General features: G+C 40.7%; 1 protein-coding gene across 2 annotated transcripts in view; it reads right to left on the bottom strand.

Annotated features, from left to right (window-relative positions):
* Nucleotides 1–23,332, bottom strand: part of MAPK14 (mitogen-activated protein kinase 14) — a 40,776-nt gene that overhangs the window by 3,536 nt on the left and 13,908 nt on the right. The window contains exons 3-10 of one of the 2 annotated variants that reach the window (XM_090026681.1): nt 20,907–20,965; nt 17,808–17,919; nt 16,897–16,926; nt 16,348–16,395; nt 15,691–15,805; nt 14,876–14,947; nt 6,899–6,978; nt 687–765 (exon numbers count right to left, since the gene is read on the bottom strand). In XM_090026681.1, coding sequence (XP_089882807.1) covers nt 687–765; nt 6,899–6,978; nt 14,876–14,947; nt 15,691–15,805; nt 16,348–16,395; nt 16,897–16,926; nt 17,808–17,919; nt 20,907–20,965 — 595 coding nt within the window. Of the gene's footprint in view, nt 1–686; nt 766–1,289; nt 1,370–6,898; nt 6,979–14,875; nt 14,948–15,690; nt 15,806–16,347; nt 16,396–16,896; nt 16,927–17,807; nt 17,920–20,906; nt 20,966–23,332 lie in introns of both variants that reach the window. The other variant, XM_090026682.1, reaches the window with a different exon arrangement.

Here is a 23,332-nt window from a genome sequence, read left to right as displayed (position 1 = left end):
CCAGTAGCATCTTGTGTATTCAGCATCAAACGCTTCAAAATGGCAGTGGGGGCAATTTAGCTGAGGCTCATTCAATGAGCTTTAAAGAATCCTGGCTGCCATTTTGAAGCATAAGGACACTGAATACACACGATGCCAGCTGCCGGAGCGTGCTAAGTAGTGCACTCCAGCAGACGTGATTAATTAAGCCTGCGCTGATACGTTCCAATTAGACCGTGTTGGAGCAGGCACTGGGCATGTGCATAGGTGCCCTAAGACTGCAGTAACAACATAAAGAAGCAGCAGCTCTTTAGCAACCAGAGCCAAGCATTAACTGAAACACTAACAGGTACATTTTTCCAATCCATCTCTCTTCATTTCTAAAAATGTGAAGGGTTTTAAAGTATGCAGTTAATAAGTTATAGCAAGGATCACTGTATTCAAACTTCGCAGTCCAAATTTTTTTTTTTTTTTTTTTACACACCTTGCTGTAGAAAAGTAATTGTCCATACAGATGACAGCTTTTTCCCTTCACTGCCAAGACTGAATTTAGTTCCTACCTTTCCATCTCCCCAAATCCCTCTAAAACAGAAATCCATACTCCTGTCAACTCAAGAGAAATACCCCATAGCCTCAAATCAGTAAACACGGCTTAGCAACATCTGCCACTAAACCCCTTTCCCAGGAGAAATGCTCCAAAGCCTTACCCAGGGGATTGGCACCGATAAACACATTTTCAAAGTTCATTTTCGGCATGTAGGACAAAGACTGAATGTAGTTTCTCGCCTGTGGAAATAAATGCTTTGTTAAAGTACATCTCCCAGCTGCCAGGATACAGACACGTTCAGGTTTCCCTGATGCACTTTGTTAAATGTCCTGGCTCCCTACTCTGCTTTCCCTGCTCTTATCTCCAAGACATTTTACTACACACATCAGCTTTCTCCTTCTCACCCACAGACTATTTCTTGTAGTGGGGAAAGATGACCTTTCTCCATGGTTTAGGCAAGGCTGGAAGCATATACATGCAATACAGAAATCTGTCAGAACTAGCTAATGGATTCTATGCTATCTGATGGTAAATTATCAAACTATTAACCAAAGTAACGACCTGAAATTAATTTGCATTTCCCTGGGCCCCAGAGACTGACCATTTAGTCTGCACAAAGTCTGAAATGTTGGCTTGGCTTTGTCTGAAAAGCCTTGCTGTAGCAAGCAGGTATCTCAGCGCCCTCCCCATGCAGCATGCAAGCAGCGAACGCTAGAAGTGATGACCTGAACTACCAACCCCTCTATCTCTGCTCAGGTCTCACCTCATGGCTGGGCATCCTGTTAATGAGGTATGCAGGGGGTGTTCCCGTCAGACGCATGATCTGCTGAAGCTGGTTAATATCTTAGTTGCCTAGTCAAGGGCTTTGTTAAAAATAGTGCAAAAACCGTTTTAAACAGACAACACAGCTATGTATAAGCCTCTTTTCTGCACAAGGCACGGACTGAACAGGCAGGAACCACTCTTGTTTTCAGATACATATATGAGGGTTTAGCAATGTGGACTCGTGAGCAGCTGAAGCAACTGAGAAGGACTACTTGGCTAATGGCACAAAGTAACCAGCTGGTTATTTTTGTCAGGCACCAGTAACCTTCATTTAGGACTTTATCTTCCAAATTTTCCAGCAGTTATAGGGCACTGGAGTAAATATTTCTTTTAGATGTATGTGCTCCGTCAGGTGTCTTGGGCTGCTGCAGCCACAGAAGACCTTAGGAACAGGTTTATCCTCGACATTGGCTTTATACTACATAGTTTCTAACTTCATGCACAGGAAGCCCCTTGTGGCATAGGTGCTGGTGAAATCAGCTCATCAACTGGCACCTCTGTCTGAACAGCTATCAGTGAATCGTGTTATGCGGGCGAGGAGACAGAAGGCTACAAATGCAGAATTAGCAAAACGTTAGCACTGCACAAGATGACATGTTAGGCGATGTCAGTAAACAGAAGTAGGGTGCAACAGCAACTAACCTAACGCAGGAAACCACTGGTGCAGGCACAAAGCACAAACCAAATGCAGAGCTCGTTAGAGGGATGCCACCATAGTCCTACAAAACCTCAATTTAGCTAAGAGTTCATTTCTACAGGTCAAAACAGAGCAGAGAACATTGCACTGCATTTTACGTAGCGTTCTTGACTTGGATGTGACAGAGGATCTCTACTTTGCCTTTGCTGCCCGCCTCAGTGACTGTGATGTGAAGGCAGGTCTCTAAAATAGAAAAGAATCCATATAACTCATATCTGTGCGGTTCACAATCTGCTCCATTTGTAGCAGGCTTCCAAATTAAGGATGAGCCACTTGAGCATTTGCTGTGGTTTTTACTTCAAAGGGCATGACTTCTCCTCTCAGCTGGAGGGCATCAGCAGTCCCACGTGCAGATTGGAGAGAGTGCCCTTTGTTGGCTGCAGCTTTTTCTACAGCTGGAGCACCTCAGTAGCCCCATGCACTGTCTGCTGAAGCTTTTTCTACCTCTGCTTAGTTTGCAAAACCCTATTAAATGTCCTGGTTCTAACTGTATAAAAAGTAATCTTACACAAGCCCTTTCATCAACTCCTCTCTTCCCCCTCACCACCAAGTCTCTATTATACCACCGACAGAGACCACCATTTTCCATTCATTTCCCAACCTTCCCCCTGCCCCATCTAGTCCTCTGTTCTTCTTCCTTCCACAGTACCTCTCACTGTCTAGTATCTTTCAGAAAATTAGAATTCAGTTATTGAGCTTGTAACCAAGTCTTTCTTCTTTCAGCATTTCACCTGACTTTGCATTTTAATCAGCCTGCATTTGGGAGCTTCAAATACAGCTCAAATAGTACTGCCTTTTCCTAACACCTTTATTTTCTCTCGTTCTGAGACTTCCCTTCCCATTCCCCCAGACCTTCCTAAAGGAAGAATCACATTTGATAGGGATGGTTTAGGATTGGACTAAGAGACTGGTAGGTCCCTTCCAACCACGTGATTCTACGATAAGGAACTGCATGGTTAGCTAGACCATCAATAATTTTACCTGCGGTATCCACCAGTTAATTACCAATGCATAATTCAATTTAATCTCCAGTTCCCTAAACCTCTCTTTCCACATCCCTTTACTTCTCAGCTCAGTAATTTATATCCTCCTAACCACAACTCATTTTCACCCCTGGGTCCTTTGCCTCCCAAACTCCTCAAATGCAGAAAACTGTAAACTTCTTGCACGTCTCTCAGCTACCTTGTCATCTAGGCATCTCTCCCACTTTGGAGGCCTAGTACAAACTTGAGCTTCAGCGTTGTAGAAATAGAAGTCATTAGCAAGCCAGATGCACCAAACAGAAGTCTCTAGGTTACGGAGGGGTCTGGAAAGGTCATATTAGTCCTATGAAGTTCACGGCCACTCAGTAAGCATCTTAATCATTCTCCAGTTTCTGAAGTTACTAAAATACCCGATTTCAGTGTGATCTTGTCTGAGTTCATTTACCTGTCTTTTCTTCCCATCTGACTACTACATTTAACTCAACACCTGAACTCCACTAAAACTGCAACCATTCATGAATGCAATGCAGCCATCACCTCTATTCTCGCTAACGTTAGTGCTGTTACCCCAAAAAACTTAATGGAAGGCCATATAGGGAGCAGTTGTTCTGAAGAGGGCCTAAATGCACCAGGGTCCTATTCTGTCACCTCCCTCTACCAGTCACCGGAAGCTGCTTGGGTAGCTAGCAAATGTGGGTTGGGTTGCACCTCATTAACTTTGTTTTCAATTCACTTCTACATCTTCCTTCTGACCCAGAAAATTCAGTCACTTTTGTTTTTACAGCATCTGGTTGATAATCAGTGCTAGTAGGGCAAAGCTTACTCCAAATAAAGGCTGACATGCTGGTGGTCCCATCTAACAGAGAGACCCAGATCCAATTTAAATAAATTTAAAATGTAAATACTGAAGAAAATCCCATCTCTTGGCATGTACAATGTCCACACCCTCTTCTCAGAGAGGCCACTGCCACCTTCACACCTACCTCATTCAGCCTCTTTGACCTCTGGTTTAACAGACCAGAGCACTCTCTTGGAATGCAACACTGCCATATCTTGCCCTCTACCTCTGCAGTTCTGGGTTAGATAAAGGATGCTACAAATTCCACAGGCAAAAAAGACTATCCCTCCAAAAAGACTTTAAGGCAGGGATTGGCAACCCCCAACACATATGCCAGAGCATGACACTCGAGGCCATTTTGCTCGGCACACCACTGCCCGCCAGGCTCTGGAAGCAGCTTCCCACCACTGAGCCTGGGCTGCTCCCAGCAGGCGGCTGGGAGGCTGCAAGCCCTGCTGCAAGCAGCCCAAGCTCCACAGTGGCAGCAGCTATCCAGAGCCTGGACCGACTGCTGAGGTGGTACCACCCTCTTCCCAGTGGTGGGGTCTAGCGGGGGGGGTGGCGGTAGTAGTGGTGGCCTGGACACTGCTGGAGGGGTGGCTAATGCAAATTGTGGGGTGGCTATAGCCCCCTCCCCAACCACCCCTGTGCACCAGGCTACAAAGTTCCAGCTAGGCTTTGTACCAGCAGTGGCTGTGTGTACCCCTGGGTGGATGTTGGTGGAGGGGCTGGCATTGCACTGTCCCAGCCCCTTTGCTGCCCTGCACCTCAGAGCAGATGATGGGGCAGGGGCCCGGGGTTGCGCTGCCTCAGCCCCCTTCTCCACCATCTGCCCAGTGGGATGTGTGCAGCTGTCGCTGGCACAGCCTGGCTGGGGGCACTGGAGCCTGGTGCACACAGGCAACACTTGGAGGTGACTTAGGGGAGCTACAGCCACCCAAAAAGTTGCCTTAGCGCCCCCATAGCCACCCCTCCAGCACTGCCCAGGCCACTGCCTGCTCTGTGCAGCTGAGCCTGCCCTACCTCCCACCTAGGTGATTAGTGCTTTTCTCTTTGCTCCTTTTTCTCTCTCCTTTTCTTCCATTTTTTTTCCTTTCTCTTTTTTCCCTCCCTCTTTTCTTTCTTGCCTCTTTGCTCTCTTTCTTTTCTCTCTCTCTCCCTTTTCTCTTTCTTTTTTCCTCTATCAGAACGTACCCTACAAAAAAATACACAACAAAAGTAGTATATGAAGTTTTATTTATTGTCACCAGGTTTAGAATTTTTAGAAAACCTGCTATTTACTGTTTAAAAAAAAGCAACATTTATGATTGTTAACTATATTAATGTGCAGTGCGTCCTGCCATGTAGCCCTTGCCCCAGTTTTGTTTTTCTGGCACTCTGGCACCTTACAAGGTAGACATTACATTATTCTCAGCACTCCGGCCAAAAACATTGCCTACCCCTGCTTTAAGGCTTTGTTCTTAACCATTCTCTCTCTTTTGCATCCACTTCCTCCCACTTCTTTTCAGTAACATAAGCATTCCAGTGCCATTTTTAGGCAATGAAATTTTGCTCACGTTTTTCTCAACTATATGCTTACCTGCCTCAAATATATTTTTTTAATCTCTAGCCTCAATTCATTCAGCCACCACTGACAGATATCCTGTTACCTGATAAGGCAAATGGCATCAGCTGCAGTTTTCTAGATTCTCTCTTCCGTTCCAAACAAGTTCAATGTCTTAGATCTCCCGATACCACAGTAGCTAAGTTTCTCTGTACTCTACATGACCGGGGTCTGTACATCCAGGTACTATCACTTCTGCAACAAAACTACCTACCATTCACATTCATTCTGCGGCACTGCTCATTGATTCCATGCCTTACGTTCCCTCCTTGATGGTTTCCCAAAGTTGCCATTTGCAAATCTGTCATCTTTCAGGCCATTTCTAGGCCCTAGAATCCCAACTCTTATGACCCTTCTTGTTTGTCTGCCAATTCCAGCCTCATTTAATTTCTCACACATCAGAGGTCAAACTTTGGCTGCTGCTGAATCAGATACCTGGAACAGTTTACTCACCTACCTCCACTGTGCTGATCTTCCATTTCTTTAATGAGCAGCTCAGTGTCACTTCTTTCCAGTCTGACACTAAGCCAGTTCATCATCCTGGTACTCGCTATGCATTAACCACCTATTATTCTCCTCTGTTCTCTTCATATACTTTGATTTTTTTTATTGGAAAAGTACAGATTCCCTTGTTGATCTCCATGCATATTATTTTCATAAACAAGAAAGATTAAATCCTATTTAATGCTTTGCCTCAAGTTCACAATCAATGACCAAAGTATTTTTATATAGGAAAGGTCACTCGGAAAGCTCAAGACCTTTTAAATAGGAGAAGCCTGTCTAAATAAAGCTTTCACTGGTTGTCACAGTAAAAGGACACAGCAAATACGAATCGCCCAAATGTACAGTATGGCTGCTTAGCAGCTAGGTGGGCTGTGTACATCTAGGGTGGCCATCTCTTCCATGATTTAAGATCTGTATTGTAGTTTGGATTTTATGCTTAGAGAAACAAGAGTTAGTGGTGGCAGCAGCATCTCAATCTGTCATAAAAAGAGACTGGTTTGGGAATAACATATACATTCACATGGGGGACTGCATGTATTTAGGAGGTTGCTATTCCCCAGTAACATGAATTCTCCCCTGCAAATCCTAGGAAGAAGCAATCTAAAGAAACACCAAATTTGAGCGAATCTCAACAATCTTGACATACATATGTCTATGTGATCTATAAGTGTAAAATCATAAACCCAAAGAAAAGTCAAACAGGTAAAATGAGGACATGAGGGGGAAGGAGGCAAACCACAGATGAGGCAGAAGGAAGAGAGGTGTGACAAGAAATCTGAACCCCAGAAGACACCCAAGATAGAAGAAAAGAGGAAGAAAAAGAGAAAGCTAATGACACAGACAACAAGAAGGCAAAGCAGAAATAAAACACAAACCTGGACTTCCAAAAGGATAGATATTACAATCAAAGTATAAAACTCACAGACTCTGAGGAGATTTTCGTCAAAAGCTCAGGCCCTGGGGTTCCAACGAGTCTCAAAATGAGCTTCAACTGATCAATATCTAATGATGGACCATAAAGGAAAATGCTGGGACAAATCAAAATGAAAAATAACAACAACAATAATAATAAAAAAAAAAAAATCAGAGTATCTGCTAACGATGCTAGTGTGTTATGGATTGCAAAGCCTTGACTGTACAGTCATTTAAAGCAAACTGTATAAATTGTATAAACACACCCTGCCACATGCACACTTGTGTGCCGAGGCATAAATATTAAACAAACAGACCACACATGTGCAGAGACCAAGAATGCACAGCAGAAGTGAGAGGAACTTTGTCCAAAGGCACGGCTCAATTCATATGCTCACTTAACACTGTTGGCCCTCTATCAAAGCATTAGCAAAAGTTAGGGGAATTAGAATTGCATTAGTGGCAGGCACAATAAAGCAAAATGTTGAGAAATATTGTTGCACGCCAACACCAACACAAGCCCACTTGCAAACACACTGCGAGATGTCACAAACTCAGAAAACCAGAGCACAATTAGATGGTGGGTGCACCAGACCAGACAGAAGTAGAATTTGAGGGCATTTATACACATACTTCCCCCCTCCTCCCCCCCCAAAACATGCCGGAGATCAGCTGCTTCGGGGCACACTTGATCTCTGCACGCAAGCGGAGGTGACCTGCACTGTGCCGCATGCAGCTGTATAAGCGGTCAGTGCGCAGAAAATGGTAGCGGTGTGCTTTTGAACTAAAACACCCCCAAGGTATTTTAGTTCAAAAGTGTGCTGCCTCCATTTTCTCAGCGCTGACATGCATTTCGACACTTACACAAGTGTAAGCATCGCAGTGCCGGGTGCTTTTCGAAGCACCCAGCACTGCGGTGCTTGCAAGGGTAAAAATGCTCCTAGAGAGTGCTTCTCCCTCATTCTCACCAGAGGACACAAAAGTAGCTAATATGGTCAGCAGAGGGTGCTCACTCCCTCTGGGTCCTTTTAGAACAGAGTGGACCCTAACTTCCTGTTTCAACATACAGCCAGAAACAATATGGTCTGCAAGCCACTAACAACAGGAGTCCTCAAACTAAAAGCTAGACATCTATGGGGACAGAGCTGTGCACATCCAACAGGACAGCAGGTACCTGTTCCAAAACAGAACCACCAACGAGTCAATTAGATACCTGAGCTGCCCTTTTTTAAAGATGCATTTTCTTGGTCTTTGTCTTTCCAAACAGGTGGCAAAAAATGTACATAAAAGGTAGCTCTTAAAAATAAGTTTTCCAGGTAGTTACAGGCAATCTTGCTCCACATCTAAACTTTTCTGCCAATTTGCAGTTCAAATCCCATTACAGATGTAGGCAATAACTGATTTCTCCATCTGTTTCTGGAATACCATCCCCTTGCAAGTAACATATCCATAGGCTTCTTCTTTTAAAAAGGGACTTTCTAATACTAGCTTTAATGGAAACACTGCTTTTCTGATCTCCTAGCATGCAGCTGGGATCATAGCTTATTACATAAGATCTTTTAATTCAAAGAGTACAGGAAGTATATTAAAGTCTCTGAGTGGCACAGGCAGGCAAGGTTCTTTGGGTAGCAGTGATACCTTTTATTAGACCAACTAAATAGTTGGACAATAGTTCTTTGCAAGCTTCTGGGTGCAAACACCCTTCCTCAGGCACTGGGAGACACTGCTACTGTTCTGAGATCTCCAAGGTAGAACAGAAACTAAAAATGTGACAAGAAGTCTGTGAAAATGTAAATAGATGGAAATTTGGAAGACAATGGGTAAAGACAGGAGGGGAAGGAAAAGTGTGAAGGAATGCAGGTCTTCAGCTAAAGGCAGGTTACCTGGTGTCTTAGATGTCACACAGGTTGTAATGTCTATATGCAGTCCATGATTTTTTTGTATCCAGCAGATTTATGAAATGAAGTTTGTAGACTCGTCTATGAAAGGTGTTTTGGAAGCATAAGCATCCTGTTCATTTAAAGGAAATTTTGTACATGCCAACTACCTGGTTTTCAAAGACTTAAAACTGTCATACGCTCAACAAAACATACCAGGTGATACAAAGGGCTTGCCCCACATAGAATTCTATTTGCAAGTTGTATTTTTCTATATTAAAAATCCGCCTTGATAGATCAAATAATTTGCAGAAAATTAAATTACAGAACATTCACACTGGTATTAAGTTTGCACAAAAGAACTGCAGATGATTTCTCTGCCTGAAGAAGGGTGTTTGTACCCAAAAGCTTGCGAAGAAGATTTTTTCCAACTATTTTAGTTGGCCTAATAAAAATATCAGGTTTATCCAAAGAACCTTGTCTGCCTACATCCTTAAACCAACATGGCTACAGTCAACATCCCTGAAACACTGGCATTAAATTACTTACCAAATGTTGATCAAACACTACAGGAAATGATTTCATGTACCTAGACATATTTACTGTAACTGCAACACTGCAAACTAATGACTACTGTTTATTAGGACACCAGCAATCAATACTTGAGACAGAATTAGTAAAAGGTTATTACAGTTAACAACTGCCACGTTGCTCCCAAAGTCAACCCTACATATGCAAGTTAGTCCTATATTTCAGGTTCAATTTTAGGAAAAACATCTTTTCTCCAGATAAGTCTCTATTTCTGAAAGGATGAATTCAAATGTGAGTATTATTGTGCGATTATAACCTGACTGCCAGAAACCTGATTATAGGTCCACCCTGAATATGAAGTCAAGTGAAAATTTTATGTAGATCTTCTTGATGGGGAGGAGGGGCTGACTTAAAATCCAAACAACGCAGTAGTGCATTTAAAATTATTTTTCATCAGTGCCAATTAAGACAGCCGTTCCACCCTTCACATGTTTTTAAGCAAGAGAAGGAGTTTGCATAAGCTTCAGACTATGTACATGCCTTAGTTCCAATGAACCATGCCTTTGGTTTTTATTAAATTTTAAACTGAAAGTCTAGAAAAGGAATTTAAAAAAAATTATGCTCAGAGTAGGGCAGCTATTCATAACATGGTTACCCAAAGGGAGCAAGTATAGTACTAAATTTGAAACACTGAGCCATTACGCTTACTGACATCATAATAAGAAATATTATGAAAACAGCTGTTATAACCACAGAAATATAATGCCAAAAAGGACCATTAAATCACATATCCTGATTTCCTGTATATTAAAGTACAATGACAAGTCAAGCACCATTTAAAAATAAAACTTAAGGTTACCACCACTTGTGATCAATGGAAATCCCTATGGTTTTTTCTTCCAATTAAGAGAATTTAGTAATTCCTGGGCTTGGTACGGAAAGTTAAGTGTTGGATATATTAATGCTTTAAGAATTCCCTGTTGTTTTCACTTGGTCACGTCTTCACTCCTTGGCCTAAATGAAAGTATCTAAAATGGACTGTGCAGCAAACCTAGAGGCAGCTGCAAGAGTAGCATGTAAGGATCATCCAGGAAAAGGCATTTTCCTGCAATTAAATCAATACTGTAATTGAATCAGTCAGACCTGATCTAGAAAGATCTTAAATAAAGATCTTAAGTACCAAAACCCTTAATTTATTTAGTTTGTTCCCTGTTGCTTTACAAGAAGAGAGCTACTTGATTTACTACGAATGCAAAGAATCTAACAAAACTACAAGCCAGAAGCATCATCAGCTTTGATTTGGTAGTAACACTTCCGAAAGCTAAAATAAAAGTTTGGGACTTCAAAGTTTCTTTGATTTATTTTATTAAGAAAACAAAAGTCACGCTTCTTTTAAAGAGTATCCAAAAAGAAAGATGATCAAAGTGATGAACTGCAGTGGGATTATGGTCTCAAATTTCAGGAGCCATTCACAAACCAGAAGTGCTGACTTTTGTCAGGTGCACACAACAGGTGTGCCGATAGCACTACTGCAATGTGCCCTGCCCTGGCAGCCCCACTTTCAGGGAAGAGAGAGATACTGGAAATGATAGCTTCAGTATTTTGCTAGTTGAGAAAACAGCATGTGCAGACATTGTGATGTGCATACCTATAAACCAAGCCAAAACCTGTTGCATCCATTTTTGCACCTAGCCTAGCATCAATATCTAACTGAATTACTAGCACACTCTTAAAAGGCAAACGGTGCCACAGTGAAATAAACTACGGTTACACAAAAAAGGTTAGTAAACACACGAAGTAAAAGGTAAAAGCCTCATAGAAAGGAAGGAAGTCAAAAGGAAGGGGAAGGCAGGGCATGCAAACTTCAAACAGGGTCACCACAAATTTTCCAAGGACTGGCAAGTCCCGCCAATTCTGAAATTTTATAGAAATCTTCCATCACCATTAGCAGCAGATACTTCAAGGCTACAGGTCATAAGACTATTTCAGTGGCAATATAAGCCACAAAAAAAAAAAGGACCAGCAGAATACACAATTTTGAATGAGTTGGTCGTCATGAAATCTGTCCTACTGAAAGCAAATATACAGCAAACAATTGTTAGCATTTTAAAAGGGATACAGTCAGCTTAGTCTAGTCAGAAAAAAAAGCTGTCTATGCATCATCCCATATTTAACAGAAAAAACTGGGGGGGGTTTTGCATGACAACAATTTAAAACAGGGAAAACAGTGGAAGTGTTCTATTCAGTCAGCTTCTCCAATTATTTACATTGGAATTAGTAAGAAAAGTGCTTTTAAAAATTAAAAAAAAATGCTTGGAGAACTACCAAAAACCTCATACCAGTAAAAATTCATTTTCTGAAGCCGACTGAATTTTAAACACAACACTATCCCAGTTATCAGACTGCACCTGGCACTGGTGACATGGACTAAATGCTTCAATTTAATCCCTGAGTTTATTTCAAGCATCTCCCCAAAAATGTCTATATTTGTCCCCTAAACCGTCCTCCCCACAGGAGAGGGAAAAAAAAACAAAGAAACCCTTTGTTAAACCTACAAGCCATGACCTTTAGATAAGAGACCATTGTAAATCTCTAAATTGTTCATGCTGTAGAGATTATGTTTCAGAAACATAGGGATAACCCACAAAACTGAACAGCTAGACAACTCTGGGCCATTTTTCAGGAATGTACAGCACCCAAAATCAATGGTGGTTAAAGATGTTCAGCACTGCTGTGAATGAATGCCCTGCGTTCCTCAGCCTGTCTTTCTCTCTGATCTGTCTCCATCCCCCAACCTTAGCATCAGTTAAATCACAGTGGGATAAATCACCATAAGCAGTAGCAAAGGAGACTGTCCGGAAATAAGCAATTGTTGCTAGAGTGACTGATTTATAGATCTCACTTGATTCTGCAATACATACACTTTTGGTGTATAAGCTCAGACTTCATGGAAAGCAGTGTCTCCTGGACCCTAAGGACAATTGTTACGTAATTCTTTGCTGAACCTCAAAGCCATCCAGAAATAAGGATGAAAAGGCAGGACCTTCTGAAGTAGCATTAATCAACAGCCCCCTCATCTTCCTATTCTAAGGGGGAAAAAAAGGAAAGGCTGGGTATTTTGGAACTTCTCTCTTTTGACTGCATCTCTTTTCAGCTTTCCGGGTCGAACAGACTGAACTCCTGGATGCTCCCTCAAACGCAAACCTTTGTTGTCCCCATAAGTCTTATCTGAAAATTCCATGGCAATAAATGTAGATTTGGACAAACTAAATTAGCAAAATTATTAAAAGCCTGAGACAGAACATCAGCTCAAGCATGATGCTACCGACTTCCACTGCCATAAAACTTTATGGTGCCACTGCAAAAAGGGGCACAGCTTGAAGCCAGCCAATTTACCCTCAAGCTGCCAAAGCATAGTGACATAGTAGGCTCAAAGAAATCAAAATGAAGGGTCCAAATGAAAAACACTGGATTATTCCAGTAGAAAGGGCAGACTGTCACTACCCCCAATTCCTGTGGAGATCAGAACAGAAAGGGATCATTGGGAGTTTAGCTCCCTCCTAACATACTTGAATACCTGTTATAAATACACATAAAAGATGGATATTTAACCCCAACTGCTTGCCATAAAGTTCCCAACTCAAATGCTGAGGGGAGGCATATAATTTAAGGAGAGCATCCCCGCACACAGTGCTCAGAAAGCTACCAAAGGGTTTCTTTACTTGAGGAGGAAGTCTGAATACTTTTCAAATAGAATCATACGCTCGTTAGGACAGTAGATTATTCTCTTTGCCCTAAAAAGTTACCAACCCAGGTGAAGGAACTGAAGTACTGAAGATAGCAAATGGCAAGGGCCTGCAGGCAGATATAAATAAGCGAAGCATCTTTATGCGATAGGAAATGGCAGGATTGCTTTATATCTCAAAAATTAAACTCTGCCTATAATCCTCAGATAGGAATGTAACACACAGTAAAACAGTCAGAGTAAACAGGTCTCAGATCTGAAAGGCAAGTTGTTTCTATTTTGCTCAGCACAGGAAGGTACACATTAAGAAACGCTTATTGATATACTGTGGTCTAATGGGATTTCACTATCCTAATTATAAATTTACGAAGGTTTTTGTCTGCATCTTGCAAAAGAAACATTATTTTAAACACCTGAGTCATACGCAGCTTTTATTAGGTATTCCAAATTGATGCATCTGCTATTTACAATTCGAACAAGAATTACTGTGCTTCCAGGGTCAGATTGCACCAGCATTTGTGAGTGTTGTCAGTATATGCATTTTGGATTTCCTTACCAAATCTGGCAACATGCTAAACTGGTTTGGAACTTTTAAAAGTTGACCTTAGCTTCCAGACGGGCAAAACAGAAGCAGAAGTTTTTTGTCCATTTCCACCTTTTAAGTCACTGAGAAGGACAGAAATAGAACTCGTGTGACAACTGCAGAACTGAAATTAGAAAGACTACTAATGCCAAATGACAGCAAGTTTTGAGGTACTGTGGGAGAAGACACTGAAAAAGAAGGATAAACACTGAAAGAGAAAATAAATCTGGAGACAAGTGAAAGAGGACGAAAAGAAGAAAAGGATTTTTTTAAAGGACTAAACTCTCTATATACAAGATGTGCTAGATATGCTTGGAAAGCGCAGTCTGAGGTACAATGATAAATAGTAGGTTAGTGTTTTAAATGCTTCTAACATAAAATTTAATACCGATACATTTTAATAAGTAGATATAAATATTAAGTGTCATGTTGATCAACAGTGTGTATAGGGCTGACAAGGTGGGTAGTAGCTAGGTGGGCAGGGTACAGTTAATCTGTATATCCAGGCACTAAATTCTCTCTGCCAGGGATTAGTCTCATCTTGAAATATATAATGTCTGAACAAAACCTTGGCTCGCTTTCACACCTTTGGGTCATGACAATTTGTACCAAATAAATTTATATTTTCTGGGGAACTTACTCCCAGGTTCTCCTAGAGTTGCTTGCCTTATAAATTACTCTCTCATTCTAGGCCACTGTTGTGCTGCCAAAACAACCCTTAAGAAAGTCTTAAAGCTTTCTCTCTCACTTCAAGACTAGCAAGAAGTTCATTTGGATTCAGATGTTTGACAGGGGAACTGGATACTTAGCAAAGAATTAGGAGAACTGCTTATTTTACAGCAGTCTGCCATGAGAGAGGAATCATCTTTCTGATAACAGATGCTGCACATTTGTAAGCTTAGTGCAGATTCCACATGAAGGGTACAATAAGGATAAAGATGAGGGGCTTGTGCCACTGACTTTCAGCAAACTTGGAGCTCAAATAATTTGGCCAGGCTAAGAAGTTGAGGAACTGCCCAAAACGGACAACATACTAGCAGAAGTGCAAGCTATCCATGCCAAGCGGGGGATCTACCTTCTTTTGCATTGTAATGACTTTATGAACGCGGCAGCATGCAGCAAGGTAGGACTCACCTAGCCATACCTGGAACACAAGATGCAATTCTTAAGAAAAATAAACCTGTTTCCTTGTGAAATGGCTCTGAGTGTATTTACATTAAAAAAAAAAAAAAAAAAAATTTTAAAGGATACGGTCTGTACCAGGAAACAACGTTCTTCCAGTCAACAGCTCAGCCATAATGCAGCCCACTGACCAAATATCAACTGAGCAAAACAAAACAACAACAACAAAGAGTTGTAATATAGGAAGATAAAATCTCAACAGTTACTCTGATTAACAAGTCAAAATAACTCCATATTTTAAAGACCTTTATGGTATTAAAATGCAACTTGTAATATAAACCTGGGCTAAGCAACAACGTTCAGTCACCTCTTCAGCTGAAACTCAACCCTGATAGCCTGAAATAATCTGCTAATGCCAATTTAGATTTCCTCACTAGACCTAATATACAGCAGCCTCTAAAGCATTAAGAAGAAATCTGCACATGGGAAGTAGAAACCTGTTTAAGATAGGCAGTGTTCAGAAGGAATAAGATGCATGTTGGAAGGGGACCTGGTCACACTGTAAAGGTAAAGGAAGGATATGAAATAATGTGGGGTGTTGGTGCATGAATAAGAGGAGAGGAAAGAGAAGAAAACATAAATAAGAGGGATGAAATCAGGGTAGCCCAACGGTCCCTATAGGAAATTATGTCCTAAAAGTAGAGGATAAGAAAAGATATTTTAACTACTTTATTTAAATAAATCTTGCAAATGCTGCTGCTAAACTCCCCAAATACAGTCCATGAACTGTTGGATGATCACCTAATGCCACTCTCTTCCTTCCTGTAACTAGCTTTATTAGCACACAACTGTTATAACTGTCCCCATTACACAACCAAACATAAGTCAGTCCCTTTCATGAGGCCCATAGTTCAAAAATTTTTGAGAACCCCTGCATGCAATACCTGTCTGGTTGTAATGCATCCAGTTCAACATGATTTCAGGAGCCCTGTACCACCTGGTAGCCACATACCCAGTCATTTCATCATCTGTGTGCCGGGCCAAACCAAAATCCAGAATCTGCAGAACAGAAAGGACAAGCACAAACTGATGCAGTAGAAAAGTGAAACGACATACTGTTTAGAGCAAATAACTAGACAGTTCTGAGGCTGGGTGGAGGAAGAAACAGTGGAACAATTGCAAGAGCAGATTATGAAAGCTGAATTTCACAACCAGTTTGAACGTACTAGAGTAGAGGAGCATGGACCTTGGGTATCAGAAAGTATCACACGTATAGATAACTTGCCTCTCTCAGACCTGTGCTCAATTCCAAGCCAAAGCTGTCACCTCTTCACACTGATTACTACTAACTTCTCTCATCACACAAAAAAGTTAACTAAAGTTAGCACAAATCTCCTCATAGCTCCTTGAAAACAAACTAGCGAGGAACAGACTAAATCATTCTAGACCATTTTAACCTGTGCTACTAAAAAGGGCAATATGCTCCATATACACCTACATTTCCAAAATAATTTTGTTTGACCCTTTAATTCCAAGAAATAGGCACCATACTTCCCACTCAAACCAGTAGCCAAACCAACTGCATGCTGTCATTAGGTTACCTTCAGCTCACAGTCTTCATTTACAGCTAGGTTACTAGGTTTTAAGTCCTAAAAATGGAAACAACATCAGCATCAGTCTTGTGCAATAACATTTGCTGCAACTACAGTGGAGTCTATGCATCGTTTGCATTTGCATTTATATCAAACTGGCTTTCAATGTCAGCTATGTATTGTGAGGGAAAAATCTCATCTTAGAGCCAGCTCCGGTTTTCTTTCCAGGCCCTCTGTATAAGCTACGATAAGCTGTTTTACAAGATCCTCTGATAAACAGATACAGTACTTTAAAATCTCAATACCTCTGTTAAGTAGCTGTATATTGCACGAATAGAGCAACCAATTTGGGGTAAAGCAACATATCCCAGGACACAGTCAGTCAAGGCAGAGCTGGGAATAGTAACTAAGAGTCTTGACACCCATTTCCCACCTCTAACCACTAGACCACCAACTGCAATATTCCCCCAAAACTTTCTTCCCAAGTCTACAGCTTCTATATTATAAAGAATGAATGCCAAACCCTTTAAAATGATTGATTTCAGTGCAAATACTCACTCTGTGTATTATGTCAGCTGAATGGATATACTGTAAAACAAAAAGACAGATATTTTACATAGTACATCAGCAAACTTCCTTCATTTCCTCACTAGAGCATAACACCTTCCTTCCCAAGTCAGACTGAGTAATCTGTTTGCCTAAGCCTTCTGTAGATTGTAGGTACAGGAATGTTTTATTCTCAGACCATCTCCCTGATTATTATTAGGATGCTCTCATCTACAGAAGCTTATGCTTCTCTGAACCAGTTAGTCTTAGAAAGCTGCTACCCTGTCCCCCCCCCTATTACCCAAGGTGTACCTAGACAAGTAGCATTATTATTTTATTCAAATAATAAAAGTTTATTTGACAGTGAATAGATTGCCTCTCTCCTACATAATTTTCCAGTGTCGACCTATCCATATATATAAAAAGAATGTAGACAGGCGTCTGGCTGGGGTCATCTGACCCCAGCACTCCTTCCTGCCTAGACAGGGGGTTGGACTCGATGATCTGTTGAGGTCCCTTCCGGCCCTGGCATCTAGGAATTATGTGCATTTTCCTAGTGGAGTTCCCTATCAGTATCACTGAATTATAGAGACAACAGGAAAGGGACACCAGAAACAAGGTTACCCTCTTTTATAGCAGGTACAAGAGAAGGCAGCTGACACCTTGAAAACAAACTGGAGAAGCGTAAGTTTTTGTAGGTGACAGTCTACTTCATGAAAGGTTGAAAGCTTGCCTCAGTTAGTCTCTAAGGGGTCACCCTGCCCTGCCTTCTGCCTTACTTCAGACTAACATGGCTCTCTCTCTGTTCCACATTAGTAGAGTTCATAAACATTTCAAAATCCATTCATCATGAAGGGTGCAACAGGCATCAAGGATTTTGGCAGAGTTGTGTGTTCAGTCTCAGATAAAACTGATGCAACTACCTTCAATCCCCGAAGAATTTGATATATGAGAAACTGTACATGGTCATCTGTGAGCTTTTGGCATTTTACAATATTGTTAAGATCTGCTCCCATGAGGTGTGTCACCAGGTATCTGGAAACAGAAGAAAAACATAAGATAGAGCCAGCCACGAATCCACCCTCATTCCACGAAGAACAACATGAGCGCTCCAATAGGACTTGGACTAAACCTGCTCCTTTTGCAGCATGGTTTAGTAGAAGAGCCCACCACAGGAGGGAATCAACACCTTTCCTTTAAAATTGAAACTGCATTTTCTTCACCATACCTGCTTGCCACAGATTCCTGAACAATGTTTAAGAAAACATTTCTGATACCTAAAAAGCAGCTCCCTTTAAGACTCCTCTTTCCTTCTATATGCAAATATATTTGTAAGAGATAGTAATTTCATTTTAAGCTTAGGAGATCTTGAAACACAGCGAACACCTATTCGTTTACCTTCCAAAGACTGAAACGTACAAGGATAACCTAACAACTACACAGAAGAAAGATTAAAGGACCCAATAAACTGTATTTCAGACACCCATTATGATGTTTTGTAAAATGTAACTCTTAAAGTTAATGCTATGTCCTTTCAATCATAAATTCACCTCCAACTGCAGAACCGTTTAAGATTAGAGAAAGAAAAATAAGTATCTATATTAAAACACTTATTAGGCAGAGACTGAAAACATTAAATTGAGGCTACTGTTTGCATCTCTAAGTTAAAATCCTTCTGCAGAAATAAGCAGTAGATGGTCAGATATCCATACATAAATCCACAAGAAAGGCACCATCTTGCAATCGTGCTCACCCCTGCAGGGGAAACCTATTGTCAGTGTTAGCATTGTTAAAGATGGAAGAACGATAAGCTGTAGTAAATCTTTCATTCACATTCTCATACCTTTTTATTATGCTTTAATACTGAACTTGCCATCTTTTTTCATAAGTGCAAGGAATCAAAACTAGGTTGCAAAGATTATCATGTCTACACTTCCTGAATTTGTCCACAGACAAACAAACCCCAAGAAGCCTACAGTGAAACACTATTTACAATATATGTAGTTCAATATCGGGAAGCCTAATCTATCCAAACACCTTCTATTTTTCATAAAGTGAAGTCAATTTAAACACCTAGTTAATTGCTAATTATGATTAAAAGTGGAAGGAACCTAATTATGAATTCAATTATTCTCCAAAAAACAGCTGACAGAGAATATAGAGCAACTTAAGAGTAGGACTTACTTTTTTTTTTAATTAAGAACTCAAAATATTTCAATTCATTACAATTTTGTAAAGAAGCAATGTTTCAACACTTCTAGCTCACCATGACAAGGCGGAAAGTGAAGAAAGGACAGTTAAAATATTAAACACTCTAAACACCGGATATAAAACAACTCCTACAGGGTCTGTTATTAAGCAATCACGTTTTCACATGGGCTTTGTTGGACTCAAATGTAAGTTCCACATTACTATTCAGGACAGGTGGAATTTGATAACCTTCAGTCACACAGCTCAACATTACAGCTTCAAAACAGACTCTGGAGGAAATGGTTATTTCATTAGATCTTTCAACAAACTTAACCAAAGGGCCAAAGCAAGGTCACATGACAAAGACAGTTTTATTGCCCTTGTTTCCAGCCAACAGGGCATACCAAAAAGACAGGGAACAAATAAGTTCATATCAACTGGATTATTTGTTTCATCAGAAAATTTCCCTTTTCATCTCTGCACCCCCCCTTCTCATTCAAAGTAAAAATAAAATAAAAGGAATAATTTCAGTGCATGCCCTTTCCTGCCTAAATGAACAGCCTCCTCAGATGTAGGTTTCTTAAAGCAGCAACTACCTCTGGGCTCCAAAGTGTTGCTAGAACAGTGGGCTTCTGCAACAAGAGAGATGTCCATTACCCATGCATCAAATACTAGTGACTTCCTGCTAGCTAAGAGTCAATAACCAATGACCATATATGCCTTTCACATGTCAACAGACAAGCTTAAAATGGCCCCACATCACATGCAGCGTTTTAACGGCGATATGGCCTACATTTGAATTAACAGAACATGCACTCTCTCTTTCTCTGTACACCAGATTTGCAACACATTACTGATCTAGGTATCCACCCTTGCCTCCATTTATCAGGTTAAAAAATTCTATTTATAAAGCTTCCTATGACGGTGCCTTGCTAGACGCTGGTGAGCTCCTATAACTATCCTGCCACAGGATCCCTTACAACTTAGAGTAGCTCCAGAAATACATATCTGCTGCATGGGGCTGGAATTTGGTATAAATTACAGCAGTCACAGAGTCACTAAAATAACAAAAAATAACCCTTCTTTTATTTACTCTCCAGAGGTAAATTCCAGGCTATGAGCCCAGGTTCACTGCTCTGCTGAAGTGAGTAAGATTCAGGCTTAATTTAGTATGTGTATATGTGTGAGGAATACAACCTACTGGATCACACCCTACAAGGATTTATGGGTGCCTAGGTACAGGTAGCTTTTTTCAAAGCAACATAAGCTTAGTTTTCCAGTCCAGCATATTTGCAGACACTGATCAGAATCAATGCCAAACCACTCCAACTCATCGAGACAGACAGATACCCAATGAATTGCCCAGCAGCACAAAAATATCTGATCAGGGCCTCCCACTGGTACATTTTATGGCTTCATAGAACCCACAACACTTTTCTTGCTACAGCCATGTTTGGGGCCATTCAGAAAAGGCTGCTTATTCTGTATCATTAAAAAAAGATTAGCAGAGCTAAAGCTTGGATTTGCAAAGGCATTTAAGGGTGCCAAAGACCCAAATGCACTAGATGCCTTTGCACATCCCAGCCTAAATATCCATAGATTGGTAAAGCAAAGAGTAAGCACATATGGCAAGAACACAAAGGACATCTACAAGCACTTGGATAGGTATTTAAAACACTGCGGAAATGAAAGAGACCTACGATTCTGACAAATTGCCCACATAATCCCTCTCCTTCTACACCAGGGAGCAAGGGCGGTTAAACACTCCTACTGTAGTTCAGCAAGGAAGCAAGGAAGATGTTTGGGCCTTAGTTTTCAGGAAGGTTACCTACACATCATTGAATTCTTCCAGTGACTTGGCAGGTGTGAATACATCCAGCAAACCAATCACCTGTAAAGTAAAAAGGCAAAAATTAAAAAGCTGTACAATACTTTTGTAATACCATCCAATGTACCTCATTAGTGGTTTCTTCCTGTAATGGAAGAAAAACTATTCACTCCACACTTCATTTCTAACTACATGAACAGGCTAGGGAAAAGGAAGGAAATCAGTCTTTACGTTCTTGTTTGAATGAAAACAATCTTTTCACTATAAGAAGTTGTAAGTTTCTAACATTTAAGGTTATCATTCTCACCCAAACCATTCATTTAAAGTAGCAAATACAAAAGAAAGGTGGAAAAGCCATGCACTATTAATATAATTTTATCTTGCTACTTGATAAAGATCCTGTACGTGATTCTAGATAGTCTCTTAGGGAAGAGGGAAAGCAAGCAGAAATGGGCATCTAGAGCTCCAACTACAAAACAAAAGCTTTGAAAGATAACAGTTAATAAAACATACAACCGAGTTTTAAAAATGACAAAAATCTGATTAACCAATTCTAATATTAATCTTAAATTACATTGTTCCAAAATACATAAATTTAAGATCTCAGAGACCAAGGTTTGAAAACTAGGGCTCAAACAATGTCAGGGGGAAAAGAAATCTCCCTTTACTTATTTTTGTTAAGTCTTTTTAAGACCATGTAAACCAATCTCTAGCATAGTGACTTAATACCTGTGCTATTTTCTATAACAGAATAATGTGAAAAGCAAGGATTTTTGTGGGTCTCATCTTTCATTAGACCAACTGCACAGTTGGGACAGACTTAGACAAGCTTTTGAGTACAGCATATCCCGCCATGCAGTTCGTCCAATAAAAAGTATCACCCACAAAAATCCTTGCCTCTTGGGTATTTCCTAGCTTCCTTCATGGCAACATCACTCCAACACTACTATAAAAGAATCATCACATTCTGTGCTTTTGTTGAAAATGTGGAAACAGTGTTTTTTAAGGACAACTTAAGAGCAAGAACTTCCAAAGAGTCTTTAATCTCAATTCACTCAACAGATCAGAATGAAGACTAAGATTGAAGTATAGAAGTTTTTTAATGAAACAACCTATCAAACTAGAAGCTAGATGAGGGGGAAAAAAAATCAAAACTATTGAAGAAGTTTTAGTTAACACACATCTTAACCTCCCCAACCAGTGAAAATTATGATCTAGATGGGTTCGCCACACCCCGCATTTACACAGACATGAGTGAAGGTAGAAATGGCTAAGATAAAAGTTTAAACAGATGGTCAAAGGCACAAGTTATGAAGAACCCAGACAATGCTTTTGGCAAGGATATTAGGTTGAGAATTAACTGAACAACTGAATCAGCTTCCACCTACCCACCCGTGCTACATCCTAAAAATTATTTAGCTTCTGCAGTAAGTAGCCCCTGTTTAAGCAGGCTTGTTCAACATATGGCCCACGGGCCACCATGCGGCCTACCAAGCCGTTTTCTGAGGCCCGAGGTGCTGCGACAGGTGTTTACTTTCATTCCCACCCCTTGTCCCTCCTCCAGCCCCTGAGCAGCTTCCTAACTGGGGTGGGGTGGGGTGGGGTGGGAGCCTTTGGCCGGCCCACTGGGTGATAAAAAGTTCATGATCTGGCCCCACATTCAAAAAGGTTGGAAATCCCTGTGTAAAGATCTGTTCCCTTCCTGTGTTCATATGAGCTGCAGTATTTCATATCCATGTAAAACTGCAAATTCATCCTTTGAAACACAGCAGGGAAACAATCATTGTAGTTAATTATGTGCTTGCACGGTTTCTTCAGTAGAAGTTTCCATCTTAGATATCAGTCAGATCATCGCATTACCCATTAGTTTAGCATGAAAGGGCAGAGTTTGCCTTTTCTGCCCCAACTCTTCTTGCCACCTTCCTCAGTTTGGCTCTACACATTTCAATACAGGCAGTCTTCAACTTACAACATTTCACACTTACAACGTTTATAAATTGACACCATTTCTACTTTCTGACATCAATTTCGACTTTTCAATGCTTGATCTAACGCAACACCATGCCAGTGAACAAGTTCGCTGCGTCACCAGTCTCCCTGGACAGTATCTGTCCAAACTTCCTTTAAGGAAGCAGCCAAGACTCCTGAGAAGACTCCTGCCAAGAACGCTTCAAAAAGTCCAACCAAGAGCCCTTCAAAAAATCTCACAAAGTCACCTCAAAGAAGTCCTTCCAAATCAATACAATTGCTATTTACAATATAAATACATTAATGTAGCTATACTACTCATCTATAATTGATTGAGTACAAAGTTCTGTGTTATTTTTCATAAAAATAAGGTATTGGGCCTTGGTTCAGGAACCAATCCCCCTTTTATAACATTGTTTCCTATGGGAAAAATCGGTTCCAAGTTGCAATGTTCGACTTAAG

The sequence above is a fragment of the Crocodylus siamensis genome, chromosome 13 (assembly GCF_052110815.1).
Source record: "Crocodylus siamensis isolate JL-2025a chromosome 13, ASM5211081v1, whole genome shotgun sequence".
Classification (NCBI taxonomy): domain Eukaryota; kingdom Metazoa; phylum Chordata; order Crocodylia; family Crocodylidae; genus Crocodylus; species Crocodylus siamensis.
The sequence above is the reverse complement of the archived record's forward strand: the minus strand, read 5'-3'. Positions and strand labels throughout refer to the sequence as shown.